This window comes from Labeo rohita, chromosome 14 (genome assembly GCF_022985175.1).
Source record: "Labeo rohita strain BAU-BD-2019 chromosome 14, IGBB_LRoh.1.0, whole genome shotgun sequence".
Classification (NCBI taxonomy): Eukaryota; Metazoa; Chordata; class Actinopteri; order Cypriniformes; family Cyprinidae; genus Labeo; species Labeo rohita.
In genome coordinates, this window is record NC_066882.1 from 3,347,671 (window position 1) to 3,368,901 (window position 21,231).

Below are 21,231 nucleotides of genomic sequence, written 5' to 3' on the forward strand. Positions count from 1 at the left end.
GACACTACAGAGTATGTACAGCTGAGGTCAAAAGTTTACATCCCCCTTTCAGAATCTGCAAAATGTTAATTATTTTACCAAAATAGGAGGGATCATACAAAATGCATGTTACTGTTTTGGTACTGACCTAAATAATATATTTCTCATGACCCCGTTCAAAAGTATACATCCCCTTGAATCATAATACTGTGTTCAAAACGTATTGAATTTGAAGATTGGTGTAAATTTAACATATTTTGTCTTCTGGGAAACATGTAACTATCTTCAGTAGCCTCTGAAGGGCAGTGCTAAATGAAAAAATATGATATTTTTCTTAGAATAAGAAAAAATGTATTGCTCTTATTGCATCTTATTCTTATTGCATGGTTTTTCCCTGTGGAGCAACAATGAGCGTTTGAACCTTCTGTAATAGTGGCAAATGAGTCCCTTAGGTGTCCTCAGTGTAAAAAGATGGATCTCAAAATCATGCAGTCATTGTTGGAAAGGGTTTAAATACACAAAAATGCTGGGAAACCAAAGAGTTTGTGAGACCTGAAGGATTTTTCTGAAGAACAGCAGGCAGTTTAACTGTTCAGGACAAACAAGGGACTCATGAACAACTATCACTAACAAAAAAAAAAAAAATAAAAAAAAATACAGCTGTGCATCATTCAGGTAACAACACAGTATTAAGAATCAAGGGGATGTAAACATTTGAATTTTTATATTTTTCTCTTGTGGACTATATGCAAACATGTGAAATACCTTATTCAGGTCAGTGCAAAATAAACAATAACATGCATTTTGTATAATCCCTCTTATTGTGGTAAAATATTCTGAAAGGGGGATGTAAACTTTTAACCTCAACTGCATGAATACATGCAAAAAACTGTTTGTTTCCAAAAAACGTCTAGAAAAAGAGAATGCAATCATTTGAATGAATGATTCAGTGAATCACTCATTCAGACAGGGGCTTGTCGCCACCTACTGGTGGTTTTAGTGTCATATTTATTTATCCATGACAGACCTAAACCAGCCTAGGTAACAGCATAAAATCACAATAAACAAAATACTGTTTAATAATCATTTTTTTGTGGAAAAAAAGCTATTTAATTTCTTGTCACTATAGCACACCCCTAGTACAAAGATGCCTCTTTGACAGAATTTTTAAAGGTAAAACTTTAAAAAGTCTGCCTACAGAGTGTGTGTGTGTGTGTGTGTCATATCCTCACCTGTACACTGTGGTTGGGGGGTATTTGGCAACATCATAGATCAAACGTATGTGTCCCTGGTACAGCTCTAGTGCGAGTGGGTCGTGGTCCTCTTTATACAACAGAATGCCATTGTCCTTCTCTGTGGCTACCTACAAAGACAGAGAGGAGGGAAATGAGAAAAAGACAGCAAAAGATCAGTCAAGGAGAACAGCAGGAAGACTTCTGAAGATTGAGGTGGAAGGGTAAAAGAGGGATGTACAAAACAATCAAGAGTGTGCGATAAGCACACTATTTCAATACGACATGCACACTGAGAGAGAACCGCCGCAGGTCTGACACTTAACTCCCTGTTTAGTCGAGGGCATCAAACGGAACGCCTGTGAGCAAGCTGTGATGGAAAACAGCTCACGTTTATATATAAGCACCAGGACGAAAGGAAAGAAAAGAGCAGTTGATGGCTTATGGAGTGTTGAAGCCCCTCTACACATCAGTTGAGACCAAGTGGACTGCTTACATTCATATCCTGGAGGCATATGAGCAGTTAATGTGTCCCTGTATTCGGTTTCTGTCAGCCGATATGTCACAGGAGGACCAAGTCATTAACGCTGTTTAGCACAGTTTTACTAAGAAATAAAAAAAGCAACCTAATTTGATTGCTTTTCTAAATTTGCAGCTCCCAAACGTGTTGGCTTTTAGAGCCTGTTAACACGAGCGGAGCGAAAGCTGTGAAATATTTAGAAATATTTCACATGAAGTGCAAGGGTGAAGGGTTTCACATGAAGGGTTTAAGTGCTTAAGACACATAAGCATTAAATATTATTTAGCAAAGCTGTAGCCACCAAAATTAAAAAAGCATTTTTGGCAAATCCAGGTAATTTACCGTAGAAATACATTGTTTTTGAGTTAGTTTTTTTAACATAGCAACAGCTATGGTCCAATCTCCTTAAAACTTTGCATGCTTGTTTAGAATCATCTATCGCACGTGCTCACCAGGATTCGTGAAGTTTTGAGTTTTCCTTTAGGCTTTATAGGATTTTGGGTCAATTTGGACAGGCCCCTTTTCTAAACGACCCCATTATAGCCACCCAAAGGGTAATTTTCAACATTTTTTTGATAATTATTGACCTAGAGAGTCCATAGAATTGGTTTCTTTCAAATTTCTCTCAGACCTTTGGGGCCATGAGTTGAACAGCCCCACCAAGTTTCGTTCTGATCAGCCTCCGTTCTTCACGGCCAATGTTTTCTGAGATGCACAAATGTCCTTATAGACACTTGTGGCACGTTGGACCAAGGCCATGCACACCAATTTTCATGTTGGAAGGACAAATGGTTGTACAGTTACAGCCATTTTTATGTTTTTTCCCCCTCTAATGTTACCTTTAAGTGGCCAAACTCTGCAGTTTTTTTCCTGTGACCTCAGATTAAGCTCTTACATAAGTGTTCTGAGTTTGGCAATTTTGGCCATGTGTTTTGTCCACTATGAGACAAGGATTCCAATGACATAAGACACTTGAGCCTGTGACTGACAGTTTACGAGTTCCGATCGATTTCATACTTTTGTTCGCTATACCGCCCCCGTCAAGCCGATTGGGGTGAGCCTTGGTCACATTGTAGGCAGTGTGAGTACTACCATCCCTCCAAGTTTCAAGTCTCTACGATTTACGGTTTGGCCAGCATGATCAGTTTTACATGCTATGTGCTTGAACCCCTAAAAAAAATCTGTTTTTTGTTAGAAGACGAAACTTTATGAACATGGTATTTGGATTCTTACACATCTCGCTGTATCAATTTATTTATTAATTTTAAAACATCTACGAAAATTCCTGACATTGCTAATCTGAATGGCCTGTGAATTTTAGACATCTCATATATAACATCGTAACATTGCAGTTTGAACTTCACAGATCATAGAGATACACAGTCTCATTTTTAAAAACCTCATTGTCCACGTTTACTTCTTGCCAAAAATTCAGACTTGGTTTAGAAAACAACACTTCCAATGCACTATTACTTAACTCACAAAGGCCTCTCCGTCTGCAGATGCACTAAGCGAAACCAACACAGAGAGATGCTGACGTCCACAAGGAGATAAACAGCTACGGAGCTCTTTTTAATTTCTCCTACTTTAATTAACATTAGTGTGCCCTCTTGACGGTGAGAAGATAGGCTCATTTGCAGCAGATCTAGCGGTTACGCAGGGCCCCTGATTGCAACGGATAACAGCCGGCTCAACCTCTATTACCATAATATATGTCCTCTGGAGAAGAATTATTCACGCAGGTGGACAAGAGGTGACATTCTCATAATGTCAGAGAGGCCAAAGCTGGTTTAGACCATGCACTGCAGATGAAAAAAGACCTAGACAGAGAGGGAGATCACTTCTCGTGGCTGCAGATGTGAGTTTGGGTGATACCCAGACTATCCTGGGTCTAATGATATGTGAGGTCTGTATTACAGAAACTGATCTGGGACCCTTTGTTAGCCATTACAGGAAGTGGTTACAGGCATACCTGGAGGGATATGTGCATGGGTGGTCGCATCTTGGCTCCTGAGAGTTCTAGATAGGTATCTTTGCCGAGGAAGTGTACTGTGACCATCTTATGACATTTGGAGCCGGGTGGACAACGACACACGGGCTCGCCCTCCACGATCAGACACTGCGCTCCATTTTGACAGTATGACTGATCACATGGACTCGTCTTCTGGAGTAATATCATTGGTGGAGGTGTCTCACAAAACAGCCCACTAAGAAAAGAAAAAGGGAGAGATATATAAGGCAATTTACATTCAGAAATTTGGAATAATTAGGATTTTATGCATACCAGGGCTGCATTTATTTGATGAAAAAATACAGTAAAAACTAAAATATTATTACTGTTTAAAATAACAATGTTCTCTTTGAATATATTTTAAAATGTAATTTATTCCTGTGATGCAATGCTGAATTTTCTGCATCATAACTCCAGCCTTCACTGTCAAAGTGTGAAGTTTATTATTGAAAACAAGCAATTTTTCAAGCAGTTTTAACTTTCTCTCTTTCTTACTTTCTTAAATCTAATTCACACAAGAGATGAAGACAGTGTTAGAATATTGATAGAGTGTCAGGACGGGTGGTAAGCCAGATTAATGTAGGGCTCAAGACACCATCAGGCCCTTAATTAGTAGCCGTGGTGGAGTGAGGGATGCTGGGGAGAGAGCTATTGTTCTTCTGTACAATGCCACACACGCACACACACACGCTAGTGTTATAATTAGCCATATGGATATTCATCGTCTGTGCATGTCAGATTTAACTACACACTATCATATAACAAAAGAGCAACAGAAGCTTGGTGTGTATAAGCGTGTATACGTTTGCATCATTTATCAAGCTTTTCATAATCATAATGAACGCAGGTGCGCAAGTTTCCTAGTTTTCAGAAAAGTATGTGCATGGTTTTTGAGTGATTACTAACATACTTTTACTTTTATCACAGTACTGAGAAAATCACCTTTAAAGTTGTCCAAATAAAGGTTTTTAGCAATGCATTTTACTAATCAAAAATTAAGTTTTAATATATTTATGGTAGGAAATTTACAAAATATCTTAAAGGAACGTGTGGTCCAGGGTCACATATTATTATTAAAAATATTAGAATAATATAATTCGGTGTAGGTCTGGATTAGTCTTCAGTAGTTTTAGTAGTTTTACAGTAATTAACAACAGAATTCTATGGTGTGTGCTTATTTATCTAAGTTATTGCACGTGTGAGATTGTGAAAAATGAATGAGACTCACCTGAACCCCTCCTTGCACACACACGTGTATCCGTTGATGGCGTCATTACACTCTGCTCCATGCTGACATTTGTTCTCCAGACAATCGTTGTAATCCTGCTCACAGTGCTGGCCAACATAACCAGGCAAACATTCACACCTGAAAACAAACAACAAATCAACAACAGTTTAGATGCAAAAAAAAAGGGGGTATATCCTAACACTAGGTAAGTTAAAAACACTGCTTCAACCATAGAGTGCATTAGTGCATTAGATTTATATTTTGAATAAATGCTGTTCTTTTTAACTTGTTATTTATTAATGAATCCTGAAAAAAAGAATCACAGGTTTCAAAAAAAATATTTGGCAGCACAACTGTTTCTAACATTGATAATTCTAATAATAAATCAACATATTAGAATGATTTCTGAAGGATCATGTGACATTTAAGACTGATGATGAAACAGCTGATGAAAATTCAGCTTTGCACCACAGGAATAAATTATATTTTAAAGAATATTGAAACATTATTTTATATTGTAAAAACATTTTGCAGTATTATTTTCTGTATTTTTGATTAAATAAATGCAGTCTTGATTAGCTGAAGAGACTTTTTTGAAAACATTACAAGTCTTACTGATCCCAAACTTTTGAGAGGTAGTGTATATATATATATTTTTTTTTTTTTTTGGAAAATATGCATATATATGCACTGATTGCCCTGAATATCCGACTTCCTGTTGGGCGGAGCTAATGACATGCAGTGCGAACGTTGTTCGGCTTGATGAGATCTATATGTGTACCACGTTTCACATGTATATGTGCAATGAGATATGCAGCACAGGAAGGTCATGTTGTCTTTCTTGTGAAGTTCTGCCTATAGGAGCTCACACACTCACCTGTAGCCCTTACTGAGGGGAACACACTTGGAGTCATGTTGGCAGAGGTCAAACCCGGGCAGACAGGGGTCAATCACCTCCTCACACAGATCACCTAAGAGAAACACAAAGAAAAGAACAAATGACTCTAACAGTTGCCCTCTCCCGGCGTCCAGAGGTTTATCACATGCTGAAGTACTCAAGGCTTCTGTCTACAGCTGAAGTTCACAGTTGTGCGTCTAAAGGAACTCTTTGACTGAATATACAGCATGTGTGTCACGACCCTCCTTGAGGTGTTTTCGCCGCTCACACCATCTGCCAGCATTTAGACTGTGTGGGGCTTTTTCTCCTCTAGGCTCAACTGAAAACATCTTTGTGTGATGGCAAAGTCTTTCTAGAGCACACGGCTCAGCGGGGTCCATTCGAAAGCACTAAATCACTGCCAACCAGAACCTTCAATACGTTCCCTGTTCCCGTCCACCTGCTGTAAGACGTCCGGCCCTGCAACGGGGCGTTCTGGGTTTAACCAAACTCCACATCTCTGCACTCGTTCATCCAGATTTCTAGCATTTCCTGTCCTGCACACTTGCGCTGGTGTTGCTAGTTGCATGGCACGGCGGCAGCTCAGAAACAGATGTACCCTCTCTGTGCTCAGGCCCTCGAGACAGGGTTTAGGTGGTCTGCTGCCAGGCCAATTTCCTCTAGACCCTTTCTGCAGCAACTGTGTGTGTTCTTCAGGGAATCAGTGCAGTCGGTGTCTACAGCTGATGTTTCCTGCATGCACCTCTCAGGCTGGAAAAGAGCTCAAGCTGTGGGTTTTTAAATCAAATCTGGATGTCGGTGGTAAGATTTGTACTGACTGATGTTAATACAGAACAAACCCACATTTGGTAAAATACAAACTGAGATATGGAAATACAATGAAAATGGAGAAGGCATGAATCTTTAAAAGACTTGACCTTTGACAAAGTGTAAAGATTGATTTACCTAATTGCCTTGTTTGGGGCATAATGACATTTTGTGTCATTTTTTCAGTCAGTATGCTAACTTAACACTAATGTTCAAAAGTTGGGGGTGTGTATGGTTTTTAATGCTTTTTTAAAGAAGGCTGCATTTAAATATACTGTAAATTGCAATGCTGTAAAATATTATTACAAATAATTCAAATATTTCTATTTGAATGTATAATAAAATGCAATTTATTTCTGTGATGCAAAGCTGAATTTTCAGCAGCCATTACTTCGGCATTCAGTGTCACATGATCCTTCAGAAATCATTCTCATATGCTGACAAAGAACAGCATTTATCTGAAAAAGAAACATTATAAATGTCTAAACTGTCACTTCTGATCAGTTTAATGTGTCCTTGTTGAATAAAAGTATTAATTTCTTTCAGAAAGAAGAAAATCTTACCAACCCCAAACTTCTGAATGGTAGTTTAAGTTTCAGTGTAGCTGTAAAATATAACAATACAAGTCCCACAATGCCCATGGGCGCATTGTTGAAACAGGAGAGAAAACATAATCAGTATATTAAATGTTCAAACCTTCCTTCTCCTTTTTCATTTCAGCCACATAATTACATACTTTTTTATATGAAACTAATGAAAAATATATTCTGCGTTGGGTGTCTGATCTATACCCAGTCTGCTACAGATGACAGTGAAATGGAGAGAATAAGATGAGCACTGCATACTTCCTGCATGCAAGACAAATTTTTGATTTTTGTGAAAGCAAATGAGTTCCTATTTCTATTTTAATTTTTCTTTCAGAGGAAACCCCTGAGCCAAAGTGGATAATTTCATGAAACATAACTGAGATCTCCATTAAGATCAACCTCTGAGCAATAGCATTTCTCTCTTGCTTGCTTTAAAACTCAGTTTAAGACTGCACTCTTTAACCGGACAGCTGTGTGTGCCTTACAAGCTTAAGGATGTGGCCAGGCTTATACCGCAGCAAGTACACTCTCTCTACAGCAACTGTACCCGCTCCAAGGGAGGTGGCAAAGAGGAATGCCGTTATAATGACAGGGCCCGCTAGGAGCAGTTGCACTTCCTATTTTGAGGCAAAGAAGAGAGAACAAGAGCAGTGGTGCCACTGGACGGCACTTGGCAGATCTGAAGTGGAAATGAACAGACGGTTTTAACAACAGCTGAACTTTAAATCCGCCGAGTCAGGGCTTCTGTCAAAAGCTGGTTTGTTTAGTAAAACTGCCCACTACCAGTCTTAACATGTATATTATTTTGGTTTCCTTATGTTTTCTTAGCCACCTCAGTTGTGGCTGGAGGATATAAATGCAATTGGCACAGTCTTGCCAGTGAACTGGCCTCATTGTGGTAAGACTGAGACAGACAAATAGGGCAATATGACGGAAAATGGTAACAAAGAGTCTGAAACGGTCTGAATGCGTTTATAGACTGGTTTAACTGGTACCTCTGTAGTTAGGAGGGCAGACGCAGGTGTAGTTGTTGATGCCGTCCACACAGGTGGAGTTATTTTCACAGTCGTTGTCTTCACAGTCATCAGGATTCAGCTCACACTGCTGGCCCTCATAACCAGGCGGACAAACACAGCTAGAAGAATGGGAAGGCACAGGGCAATGATCAATACTTCAAATGTTAGAAAAGGAAACACATGGGTTTCAGTGATTTAGCACTGTTGGGTGACACCCTGATACTGGCAGACTAATTTTTTTCAAGTCTGCAGCCAGACCAGTGTCATTTGTTGCCATTCGTGTCTCATTGTTTGGTCTTTAAATGTCAACCCAACATCCTTCATTAGTGCACTGCTCACAGCCAACAGGAACACTGAGTTCTGGTTTTAACACATACTGAACACATTACAGGGACAGTTCAGCCACAAATGATAATGCTGGCATGAACAAAAAATGATATTTATTTACAACACTCTGTAAGTTCTTGTTTATTGGGAATATCAGGATTTTGGAAAAAGATCTTCGGTAGATTTAAAGTCACTTTTATGGCATGGATCTATCTAATCTTGATTGTTATTTGTCACCATCAACTTTTTTGAAGGAAAATATTCAGCCTGAATGTTCTGCTAAACATCTTCTTTTGTTCCACCAAAACAAGCAATATGATGATGACTAAATGATAGCAGAACCAGCTCATTTGAGTCTAAGCCAAAATGGTCTCGGTCCTTGTGTCTGACGCCGTATTTTCATGGTCTTGATCCTTGAATATGAGTCTAAGACAATATTTTGATGTTCTTTGTCTTGATCCTCAGGTCGGAGTCCAAACCCACAATTTCATGGTCTTGGCCCTCGATTTGAGTTTAAAATCATATCTTCATTGTATTGGTCTTGTTTTGTTGGGAGCATGAGGATCCATCTTGACGCAGACTCAACCCTCTTCTGGTCTCTGTCTTCAATCACATTCGACCCTTTTCCGGTCTTCGTCTTAAATTAGAGTCAACCCTCTTCTGATGTTGAACTGACTTGACTCTCTCCTAATCTCAGTCTTAACTCGAACTTGATGCTCTTCTGGTCTCGACTCAGACTCAATCTCTTCTGGTTTCACTTGTGACTCAGACTTGACCCTCTTCTGATCTTGGCCTCGACTCAGACTTCACCCTCTTCTGGCCCTGGTCTTGATTCAGACTCGGTCTCTTTTGATTTCGCTTGTGACTCAGACTCGACCCTCTTCTGATCTTGGTCTTGATTCAGACTTGATCTCTTCTGGTTTAGCTTGTGACTCAGACTTGACCCTCTTCTGGTCTCTGCCTTGATTCAGACGCAGTCTCTTCTGGTTTTGCTTGTGACTGAGATTCGACCTCTTCTGGTCGCGGCCTTTACTCAGACTCGACTCTTCTTAGGTCTTGGTTTTGAATCAGATTCAACCCTCTTTTGATCTCAGTCTTGACTCAGACTCGACCCCTTTTCTGGGCTTGGTCTTAAATCAGTCTCAATCTTTTACTGGTCTTAGCCTTGGCTCAGACTCAATGTCCTCTGGCCTCAGCCTTGACTCAGACTCAATCCTCTTCTGGCCTTGGTCTTGATTCAGACTCTGTCTTTTCTGATTTCGTTTGTGACTCAGACTTGACCCTCTTCTGGCCTCCGTCTCAACCCTCTTCTGATCTCAGCCTTGACCCTTTTCTGGTCTCAGTCTTGATTTAGACTCAATCTCTTTGGTTTTGGCTTGTGACTCAGACTTGACCCTCTTCTGGTTGTGGCTTTCACTCAGACTCCACCCTCTTCAGGTCTTGGTCTTGATTTAGACTCAACCTTCTTTTGATGTCGACCTTGACTTAGACTGGATGCTCTTGATCTCAGTCTTGACTCAGACTCGACCCTTTTGTGGTTTTGGTCTTAAATCAGGCTCAGTTCTCTTCTGGTCTTAGTCTTCACGCAGACTCAATGTCTTCTGGCCTCGCTCTTGACTCAGACTCGACCTTCTTCTGATCCCGGTCTTGACTCAGACTAAATCTATTCTGGTATTGTTCTTCATTCAGACTCAACCCTTTTCTGATCTCGGTCTTGGCTCAGACTCAACCCTTTTTCTGTACTTGGTCTTAAATCAGGTTCGATCCTCTTCTGGTCTTAGTCTTGACTCAGACTCAATGTGTTCTGGTCTTGGGCCTGACTCAGACTCGACCTCTTCTGTTTTTTGCTCTTGACTCAGATTCAACCCTGTTCTGGTCTCTGCCTTGACTTGACTCAAATGAGCTAGTCTCAAATACATCATTGCAATTTACCTACGAGAATTCCAAGCAGCCCTTAATATTTGTATTTCTCTCTGTTGTTTTGCCTTTCTGTTGCTATCCGTAAGTCTTGTAGGTCAGATCCATCAGTAACTCAGGCTCAGTGTTTGATAAACCTCCATCTCCATGGAGACTTTTTGAGCAATAGCAGTAAAACTTATCTCAGTGTTTAGCAGAACCCACACCCATCTGTACCCTTCCACCCAGTCCCTGCCCTCTGGCTGCCAACTCTCAGGGGCTACGCCAGCAACCGATATATTCCACCCCCAGACACATAAAAACACACAAATCTCTGAGCTCATTTGCTGCTTTTTTGCTAAGTTATTGTGCAACTCTATTCCTGCTGGATGTAAAGCGGCTGCCCTACAGAAATTGAATAGAGGCCTAACGTGACATTACCAAAGTTGCTGGGTGATTTATAGGACACAGGGGACATTTATTGTGCCATTACAACAATCCGCCTGTCTCTTGCTTCTTTCAAATATGCTGGGGTGTTACAAGCTTTGAATTTTTAATGCAGAGATTTTGTCCAGATGTGCATTTTAACACAGGACTTTCAAATTAAATTATTTCGGTTTTTAAATCTTATTTATATCCTTTTTGACACTTGTATTCATAGCGATAGCGGAAACACTGTGCAGGCTACATTCAGACTTGTGTTGCCAGCATGAGGCCACTGGTCCAACAACTTCACAGCTATTTGATGGCTGACAAAATATCATTTGTAAAAGTCTGGATGTACCTGTAGTGCCCGTCCAATCCGGGCGTGAGATGGCACGTGCCTCCATTAATACATGGCAGGCTGATGCAGGCGTTAATGGGGATCTCACAGTTACGACCCTGAGGAAAGAAAAACACAGTGAGCATGGATGAAAAAAGAAAGAACTCAGGTTTAACACAATCAGAAGGCTACTCTGAAAGGTGAAGAGGTTAAAGGAATAAAAAGCCATAATCTACAGTATTACATGATGAGTTCTGAGTAAAATGTCAAGTTAAATGCTAATCGCAATTTACCTTTCAAACAGGGTTAAGGAGTGGACATTAAAGGCAATGATTAGCGGTGCTTTTTATGGCTATTATTGTTGCTCATACTTGTAATTAGGAATCTGTTTTTAATACCTTAACCTTTAACTACCATCCAGAACATCCCGGCAACCACATAGCAACATAATAAAAACACTCAGAACATATTAACTGCATAGCCTATCCTGCAGCATTGTGGGGGCTAGTTTTGCACAGACAAGCACCACTCACATTTTCCTCAGCAAATGTAAAAATTTTGTTTGTTTACTACTTCTATATCCAGGCCCAGAGCTGAGTTTAGTTTAATATCATGGTTTACGGAAGATGTATGTTGTGTCCTGATCCTTTTACACTCTGGGGCTGTTAACTCCATGACTAACACTCTCCATTTCAATTTCAGACAAAGGCTTTTGCCACTGATATGCCTGTTTCCTCTGCTTTCCTCAAAGGGCCCATATGGCTGTTTTCTTTCTCTCAGCCCCTGTTTTTTTTCTCTTTCTTTCTTCCCATGTTGGACTTAATTCAGTACTCAAGAACATTCTAATTAATCTTCACTTATTTCGAGGACAGACGCACACCTGCAACTGACCTTGAGAGCTGCAGTTTTAATTAAAAGACAGCTCATTGGTTCTGTCGTGTAGAGGGCAAAGGGTTAAGCTCTTATCTGTTCTTCAACAGAACAACACTGACAGGAATCCCATAACCAAACAAAAGGGTAATGATTGCATGCTGCATCCAGGACACGCACACACATTTGCTAAGCGCTTTTTGTGTGGAAGCGAGTCTGTTTGATGTCAAACTTTGGTTCGTTTGGGATTTTGAGTGGTTTTCGGATGTGCATCAGCAACCCAGTCTGCTTGAAATGATGGTCTAAAGTTTGGTTTATGTTTATAAAAGCAATCTGTTCAAACTCACAGCGGTGAACTGCTATTGATGCCGCATAATTTACATTTTTGTACGCTCCTGCCCGGTCACACTTATCATTTCTCAAAGCTGCTTGTCTCTGAATAAATTGCCTTCGAAGAGCAACTCGCATTCTTCACATCTCTTGCAATGCATTCGCCAACAGCCCAAGACCCCACCGCCAAGGTCGCACCACTGACTATGTATTCACTACACAAACAACGCCTACCTGAGTACAATAGGAACTAATCAAGAAACTTCAGATACACAGAGTTCAGCTCGGGAAGACGGATGAGGCTCTCTTGCATGTAATGATGCACATAACTCATAGGAATATTCTGTACACATGTGCAGGAGGACAGGAAAGATGCTACCCAAGGATATACTGTATGTGGGGCGTTGGATGTTCACTCACCTTGTAGCCAAAAGGGCAGGTGCAGTGGTAGGAGCCCGTGACATCACTCACACATGTGCCGTTGTTCTGACAGGGAGTTGCCAGACAGGGGGCGCACTTGGACATCAGATTCAAATCTGCTGGACCTGAAAGACACACAACACAAATTGTGAAGCATAAATGTGTGGAGGAGAAAGGGAATAAGAAATAAAAGGGAATGGAGGTGAGATTAAGGTCAACATGAGAAAAACTGGACCATATTTACACGCCAAACAATTTATCAGTGCAGGTTACTACTAGAAAAAAAAAAAAAAAAAAACGTTACTAAAATATGTTGTATGTAGTATGGGTACATACATTTTTATAGGTCAAAATGATTGATTTTTCTTATATTAAGTTCCATGAAGATATTTTGTAAATTTCCTATTATAAAGATATCAGAACTTAATTTCTGATTAGTAATAAACATTGCTAAGAACAAATTTAAAGGCGATTTTCTCAATATTTAAATTTTTTGGTGCACCCTCAGATTCCAAATTTTATAATAGCTGTATCTTGGCCACATATTGTCCTATCCTAACAAACCACACATCAATGGAAAGCTTATTTAAGCTATCAGATGATGTATAAATCTCAATTAAAAAAAAAAAAAAAAGACTCTTATGACTGATTTTGTGGTCCGAAGTCACATATAATAAATTGTCTTTCCCTCTGAAACTGTTATGTTTGCATTATTTATGTACTATTACATTATGCATTTATTATTATTATTTCTTTTTAATTAATTTTTTTTAATTAATTTTTTACATTTTTTATTTTTGTCTTAATTATGTTAAGTGCTCTTACACATTTCTATTTAGTTTCATAATTATTTTCAGTTTTAGGTTTTTAGTACTTACACACACACACACACACACACACACACACACATGTTTGTTTTTGTAAATTGTGGGGACTTTCCATAGACTTCTATAGATTTTATACTGACCAAACGATATTGTCTATCCCCTAACCCAACCCTAACCCTAAACCTAGCCCTCACAGAAAACATGTTTGCATCATTACACTTTCAGATAAACATCATTTACTATTTTTAATAATTTTTTAACATTGTGGGAACCGCACTTTTTCTCTCTAATTTTTGTTTTTAAAGTTTTAATATTATAATATTTAAATCTTATTTAAATTAATTTCAGCTTTATTTCAGTTAACAAAATCATTTTTTAACAGTTTTAGCTGTTGTTAAAACACTGCTCTCTTATATTATTTTTCAATCTCACTCCATTCTGGTATGTAATGTCTACTTTTCATGATCCAGTCAATTCTGACTGAATAAAATCAAGTCACACCCAACATTTTTTTTTTCCTCCTCAGATATCTTGTTTCATTCTGAAATATGATTTATTACTAAAACAATGCTATTGCGAATGCCTGCCTTAAACACTTTCAGAAAAAGTGTGGGGTGGTACCTTTTCAAAAAGTACTATTATGCACATTTTATGTACTAATATGTACCTTTAAGGTGTTGATGTGTACCATTTAGGGATAAATAAGGTACAAAGATGTACCTTTTAGCTTTTGTGCCTTAGGATACTGCTCCAGTGACAGCTTTATATCTATTTTTGTTTTGCTTACTTTTTAGAAGTTTTCTTTTTGGAGACTTTTTACTGATATACACAATAGAAAAGGACAGAATATGTAAAAGAGGGTGGAAATTGACTCAAGATTTAAATTTAAATCTGCATTTGCCATAAGAAAACCATGGCTTAACATGTCTGAGGCAGATTTGTTAACCATCAAAAGAGAAGACAGACAGAAATGAGACTCACCTTTGCACTGGAATTGACTGAGAGGGGTGGTAAGCAGGAGTCGGTCCGCCATGTCAGGTGGTCCAGTGCAGCGGGCGATGCCAGGCTCTTTAAACCCAGCTTTCACCCACTGAGACAACCAACGCAGCTCACAGTCACAGTACAGAGGGTTTGCACCTAGAGCACTGGATCACAGAAACCTGATGTTAAACTTTGTTTAAAAGATGCATTGGAATATCAGTATGATTCGCTGGTCTAGTGGTTTATTCTATGTGAATACAACTCTTCAACTTCTTCGCTTACTACAGCCATCCCAATTGCACTTCCTTCAATTCAACAGGCCCTTTATTCCTCAATAGGGATTTTTTCTGACAGTTCTTTTCAATGAGGAAACAAGGAGCTACAGTAGCCCCGGCAAGAGGAACTACAGCCGGAGAGGAAAAAAACAACACCGCCATAAGCCTCCATAATAGATGCCTTTTAGCTGTAATAAAATTTACAAAGATTTCCTGTGGGGCTCAGTCTCTGAGCGCGGAGCACAAGGCTGCACTCTCTCTAGGTTGCACCCGGTAATGAGGTAAAACTTACATCGAGTCTAAAGACCTGAGTTGGTCTCTAAGGTTGAGTCTGGGAGTCTATCATTAATTAAGGCAGAGAGAGCAGCTTTTACACTGACACACACACACACACACACACACTTACAGATGAGACAGAGATGTCAAGTGGCTGAAGGCTCCCTCCGGAATAGTTGAAAGGTCATTTCCGTGGAGGGTTCTGAAAGAGAAGAATGAAAAGGAAATGAAAAAAAGCATGGAGCTCTGGGAGTGCTTCCATTGTTTTCCACACTATAAATGTAGATAGAAAAAGAAAGGGTCAGTCATTCACGGCATTTAGTGCGGATTATAGAAAACCGCTGCTGTTTTGTGAGCCCCCGGTGGGAATGGTAGATTTGCATTGAGATTTCATTGTATGCTGTGTCGGTTCTGTTTAATAATTTCTCCTGTTGTATTATGGGCCGCTCGGCCCACACATACACACTCAGAGCGCAACCTGAGAACATGATTGGACAGCTACGGGCCCTTGAGGCCACATCAGCTGTGGCCCTGGGGCATTCTGGGAAATTAAAAAGTGACAATGATGACTGTCTGGCAGACTAAGCTTAAAAGGGCCAGAATAAGGTGGGCGTCCTTAGGTCTGTTTAACATATCTGTGCACACAGGGTGTTGATAACCTATCCTGGCCAGAGCTGCAGAAAACACAGTCTAGTTTAAAGGAGAATTCAACTTCCAGAACAAAAATTGACAAATAATGTAAGATGTTCATGTCTATCTTTCTTCAGTCGTAAAGAAATTATGTTTTCTGAGGGAAACATTTCAGAATGTTTTCTCCATATAATGGACTGATATGGTGCCCCAATTTTGAACTTCCAAAATGCAGTTTAAATGCGGCTTCAAACGATCGCAAATACGGTTGTAAACGATCCCAGCCGAGGAAGAAGGGTCTTATCTGGCATAACGATCAGTTATTTTATTAAAAAATACAAATCTAAAACGCTCGTCTTGTCTCGCTCTCCATGAACTCCATGTGTATTCTGACTCAAGACAGTTAGGGCATGTCAAAAAAACTCCAATCGTATTTTCTCACTCAACTTCAAAAATAATTTTAACATCATCCTACATCGCTGCAGATGTACCGACCCATCTTTGCAAAGTGAACATGCAAATAAGATCAAACACCCTTAACAAAAAAGGTAAAACAGCGATACAGGATGATTTTGAAGTTGAGGGAGAACATGAGTTGGGAGTTTTTCGACATAAATTGTATGGTGCTGGGATCGTTTACAACCGCATTTGGGATCGATTGAAGCTGCATTTAAACTGCATTTTGAAAGGTCAAAATTGGGGCACCATATCAGTCCATTATATTGAGAAAAACCCTGAGACGTTTCCCTCAAAAAACAGAAGAAAGAAAGACATGAACATCTCAGATGACAAGGGGCTGAGTACATTATCTGTCAATTTTTGTTCTGGAAGTGGACTTCTTTAATGCAGACAGACATTTAAGGGTGTTTCTTTAAATGTAGTCTTCAAACTCACTAATTTATTCGTCTCACTGTTTCCATCCAAAGATGTGCAAAACTGGAATATCACATAAAACATTTGCATCCAACGAGTCAAAGAGAACAAATCCATGACTTCCTAGTAAACTGGCACTATCACTAAGAAAAGTAAGACAAGCCACTGAATATAACAATGTTCATATAACTTGCGCCTTAGAGCGAGCAGACAAAACACAATAAATACGGTCATTGCTTTCGGAGGTGACTGGCTGCTGTTTGGAAATGCAGTCGTATAAGACAGTTACACAGAAAGATTTTGATAACAGACATTGCTCAGGCATTTCAGAACGACCAAAACAACATTTTAGATGCTGTGCAGCGAGATCAATCCACTGGTTAGTCAAGTTATCCCAACCTATTGTGCAAAGTCACATGACTTTCTTGATGTGCATGATGGAATTTATTTGGTAAAATGTGTTTCCACTGTAGTTTGTGCACATTTTTTCTTATCGGATAAAAAGTTTTTCCTACTCAGTTGTGCACATATGTTTTTGATACACATTTTGGCGTTTCCACCCAGTGTTTTTTTATGCAATATTCCAAAATGCGAAACTAATAACTGAATATACATGCATCTGAGAATTTTTGTGATTTCCACCACATCTCAAAATGGCAAATAAATCTGCACATACAATATTTGATCTTTTTTGTTTCATAAGATAAATCAAAAAATATTTTGTTCATAAGTGATATTTACCTTATTTTTTCTTAAATAAGGAACAGCTAAGGATACCATTTTTTTAAAAGAAATTAACATTTTAATTAATTCTCTGTTCTAAGAAACAAAGGCATCACGATTTCCACCAAAATTTCCAAAACTTTTAAACAGTACTGTAATTTGCACATAATAAATATTAAAATTATTTATACTTATTTTACTATTATACTTTTAAATTATCATAGCAAAATAAATATTTTAATGGATTTTCATACACTGAAAAATAGGTGTAAAACAATTACAAAGAAACAGCAATTAACACATTGAATTAAAAAAAAAAAAACAATATAATTTTTTAAAAACGAATTCCAGCAATCTTTGCTTCAATTTACAACTTCAATAAATTATTTTCACAGTGTAGTTTTGAGTTAGGTCTGCAAGTAGTCTGGTAAGTAACAAAAATAAATGATGAAAGCCTGGTAAAAAGTTTCCAAGACCATTGTAATATGACTTTCATATAACCAAAAGAAAAAAGTTTACCCATGGGACTTTTAGTGCTCTTAAAATCTATTGCTTTGTTCCTTCAGAACTTGCTTATGCTGTGAACGTGCTGTTCTAAAGCAGCTTTGTTCAGGCAGTAATCTCCTGAAGTTAAGTTCATAAGGCAGGTTATTAGGATCTCAGAGAGGTGTTGTGGTGCATGGGGAGTGTGTCTGTGTGTGTGTGTGTGAGAGAGAGAGAGAGATTGATGTTGACTGTGCAGCAGATCGCTGGTTCATCTGGTAAAAAACAAAAGGGAATCTTACAGCAGGCGGAGAGAGCGCAAGCCATCAAATGCATGAACCGGGACACAGCGAATTTGATTATAGCTCAGGATACTGCAGAGAAAGAGAGAGCGAATATGAGTGAGACAGTGAAACAGTCGACATTTCTGCCAAAATTTTTGGCAGTAGTCATCACAATCACATAACAAACACGTACGTCGACACAGAATCTGTGTTTGATTGCTGGATTACGGTGTTTACTTACAGGGTGGCGAGCTGCGTCATGTTGTTGAAGGTGAGAGGGGCAAGAAGACTGATGCTGTTATTACTGAGGTCTCTGCAGAGGAAACACGCACAAACACACCACAGATTCAATTACACACCCTCAGAACAACATCTACAACATGCCTTCACAATCCAAAACCGGTTTACTGTTAGAAAGGAGATTTAATCACAGCTACTTTCATCCAGGTTAGATAAAGGTTATTAAAAAATGACTTCAAACATGCATAAAAACTAAACTGTGCATTGCAAAAATATCCTGTTAAATTTATGCACAAAAAAAGCAGTTCCCAGAAATTCATTTGGTTATAATGTTTGAGGGATTATGGAATGCCACGTTGATGACTGTATATTTTATGACTTATTACATTTCCTTAAGTGGTTGAATGTTATACCAAGATACTTAAAGCACAAAAATCTGCTTTGCACATTAAAAAAAAAAATGCTGATAATTACCTATATAACATATGTGCAACAATAAGGGGCCTGTCCATAAAATATGGACAATTTTTTAATATAAACGGTGCATTTTGTCATATAGACAAAGACAATCCAGCATCAGGGTAACACATGGCATTAAGAAAATGCAATAAATATGAATTAAAAGCATAAAATCTAACACAAAACACTCTTACGTACATCACCAATAACAAAAATAAGAAGAAACCAGAAACCAAGAAACTATTTAAATAAAATATAATACTGCATGTGATGTTCTTCATGTTTTTCATCGTAAATTATATAGTAATTCATAGCTTTTACTTGCAAACGTAATTACTTTGCATTCATTTGACAGTATTTTACCAACAAAATAACAAAAAGCAATGTTTATTCAATTTTTCAACATTTATGCTAAAGTAACTTACTGTTGCATTTGTACTTTTTTCTCTGTAAAAATTACAACCTTTTTTGGTTTGTATTTCCTAAAATGTTCACATTCATGCAGCTTTAGAGATGTAAATAATTCTGTATACTTAAAACAGACATACAAATGAATGCATTCAATGCATAGTTGGTCCATTTAGATAATACTGAATAAGTTCAGTAAAAAGTGGAGAAATACGTACAGCAGTGTCAGTTGTTTCAGGTTAGCAAGTTCTTTGGGCACGGAGGTGAGGAGGTTTCCTTCCAAGTATCTGAAACGGTAAAAAAAATCCTGTTAACAGGCAAGTTTACAATCCTCAAACAAGCTACAAAGTAAAACCAGGTTCATTTTAAAAAAAGTTTTCATGCTTAAAAATCAATTTCGCATCTAAAGAAATAGACTTATTACCACAAAGAGGCTCTAGATGTAGATGAAATACAGTGAGCTGCCTATGCTAGGTTTCAGAATAGCTGTTGGAATTGCTGGAATCTACAAAATTTACTCTTGGGTGAGTTTCACCCTAATTTCGCCACTTTGTGACGTGCTAAAAGCCCTTTCTCAGCTGAGCCCAGCAGAACGTCAGCAGACCCGGCCACTGCAAGATGACAGGACACAGATAGATAGGTCTGCTATCAAAGCGATTTGATAATGGGGTCTGTCAGTGAGCAAGAGTATTGTCTTCAAAACTACGAGTAAGGAGAAGAGGTCAATCCTGCTGGAGTTCCCCTCTACGACCCACGAGCAATTACTGTCCTTCTGCTGAAAAACCGACAGCGACAAGGCAGGATATTCCTGCGCACTACACTTGCTAATATAACCGCTTGTTATATCAGTCTCTCCCTGTCACTTGTTTGCAATCTTGTGATTTCTTTTCTTCTCTTAGTCAGTGGCGTCTTGTTCTGTTGCTGCCCTGTCTCTCCATCTATCCCTTTTCTATGAGTATGAGTGGCTCTCGTACTCAAGTTTAAAGGCCTGTGTGTCAGCAGTTCTGTGAAGGTGCGGTGCTCACTCTTCATATGATTGGTCCATTAGATTATGACCGACACCTTAACAGTGCAACAAATCACTGGCCCTCATACAATCAGAGCAACTCATACACTCTCAGAAAAAAAGGTACAAAGTCATCGCTGGGATACAAAAGCTAAAGGCACATATTAGTACCTTAAAGATACATACAATGTCGTTCAAATTTTGGGTTCAGTAAGATTTCTAATATTAAAAAAAAAAAAAAAAAATGTTGGAAACAGTTGTGCTGCTTAATTTTTATTATTTTGAGATCCAGTGATACTTTTTCAGGACTCTTTTATGAATAAAAAGTTCAAAAGAACAACATTTATTTAAAATAGAAATCTTTTGCAACAATTTACACTACCGTTAAAACGTTTGGGTTTTTTCTGTCTTTCTTTGTTTGAAAGAAAGTAATACTTTTATCCAGCAAAGATGTGTTAAAATGCTGTTCTTTTTTCTTTTTATTCATCAAGAATGCTGAAAAAGTATCACAGCTCCAAAAAAAAAAAAATATATATATATATATATATATATATATATATACATATAAAGCAGCACAACTGTTTCCAACATTGATAATAAATCAGCATATTAGAATGATTTAGTAATCATTAATGTAATGATGCTGAAAATTCAGCTTTGCATCACAGAAATAAATTACATTTTAAAGTATATTAAAATACAAGTCTGTTATTTTAAATTGCAATAATATTTCTGCATTTTTTATCAAATAAATGGAACTTTGATGAGCATAAGAGACTTCTTTAAAAAAAAAACATTTTTAAAAATCTCAATTTTTTTTTATTTTATTAAAAAAAAAATATCTAAATAAAATGGTGAACGTATTTTTTCGTATTGGCATTG

The 21,231-nt window shown here is 38.2% G+C and overlaps 1 protein-coding gene across 3 annotated transcripts in view; it reads right to left on the reverse strand.

Annotated features, from left to right (window-relative positions):
- slit3 (slit homolog 3 (Drosophila)) overlaps positions 1–21,231 on the reverse strand; it is a 185,955-nt gene that overhangs the window by 11,432 nt on the left and 153,292 nt on the right. For all 3 annotated transcript variants that reach the window (XM_051127821.1, XM_051127822.1, XM_051127824.1), the window contains 12 exons: positions 19,562–19,630; positions 18,478–18,549; positions 18,255–18,326; positions 15,374–15,445; positions 14,693–14,856; positions 12,885–13,009; positions 11,286–11,383; positions 8,258–8,397; positions 5,848–5,941; positions 4,971–5,108; positions 3,704–3,938; positions 1,212–1,342 (listed from right to left, as the gene is read on the reverse strand). In XM_051127821.1, coding sequence (XP_050983778.1) covers positions 1,212–1,342; positions 3,704–3,938; positions 4,971–5,108; positions 5,848–5,941; positions 8,258–8,397; positions 11,286–11,383; positions 12,885–13,009; positions 14,693–14,856; positions 15,374–15,445; positions 18,255–18,326; positions 18,478–18,549; positions 19,562–19,630 — 1,410 coding nt within the window. The remainder of the gene's footprint in view (positions 1–1,211; positions 1,343–3,703; positions 3,939–4,970; positions 5,109–5,847; positions 5,942–8,257; positions 8,398–11,285; positions 11,384–12,884; positions 13,010–14,692; positions 14,857–15,373; positions 15,446–18,254; positions 18,327–18,477; positions 18,550–19,561; positions 19,631–21,231) is intronic.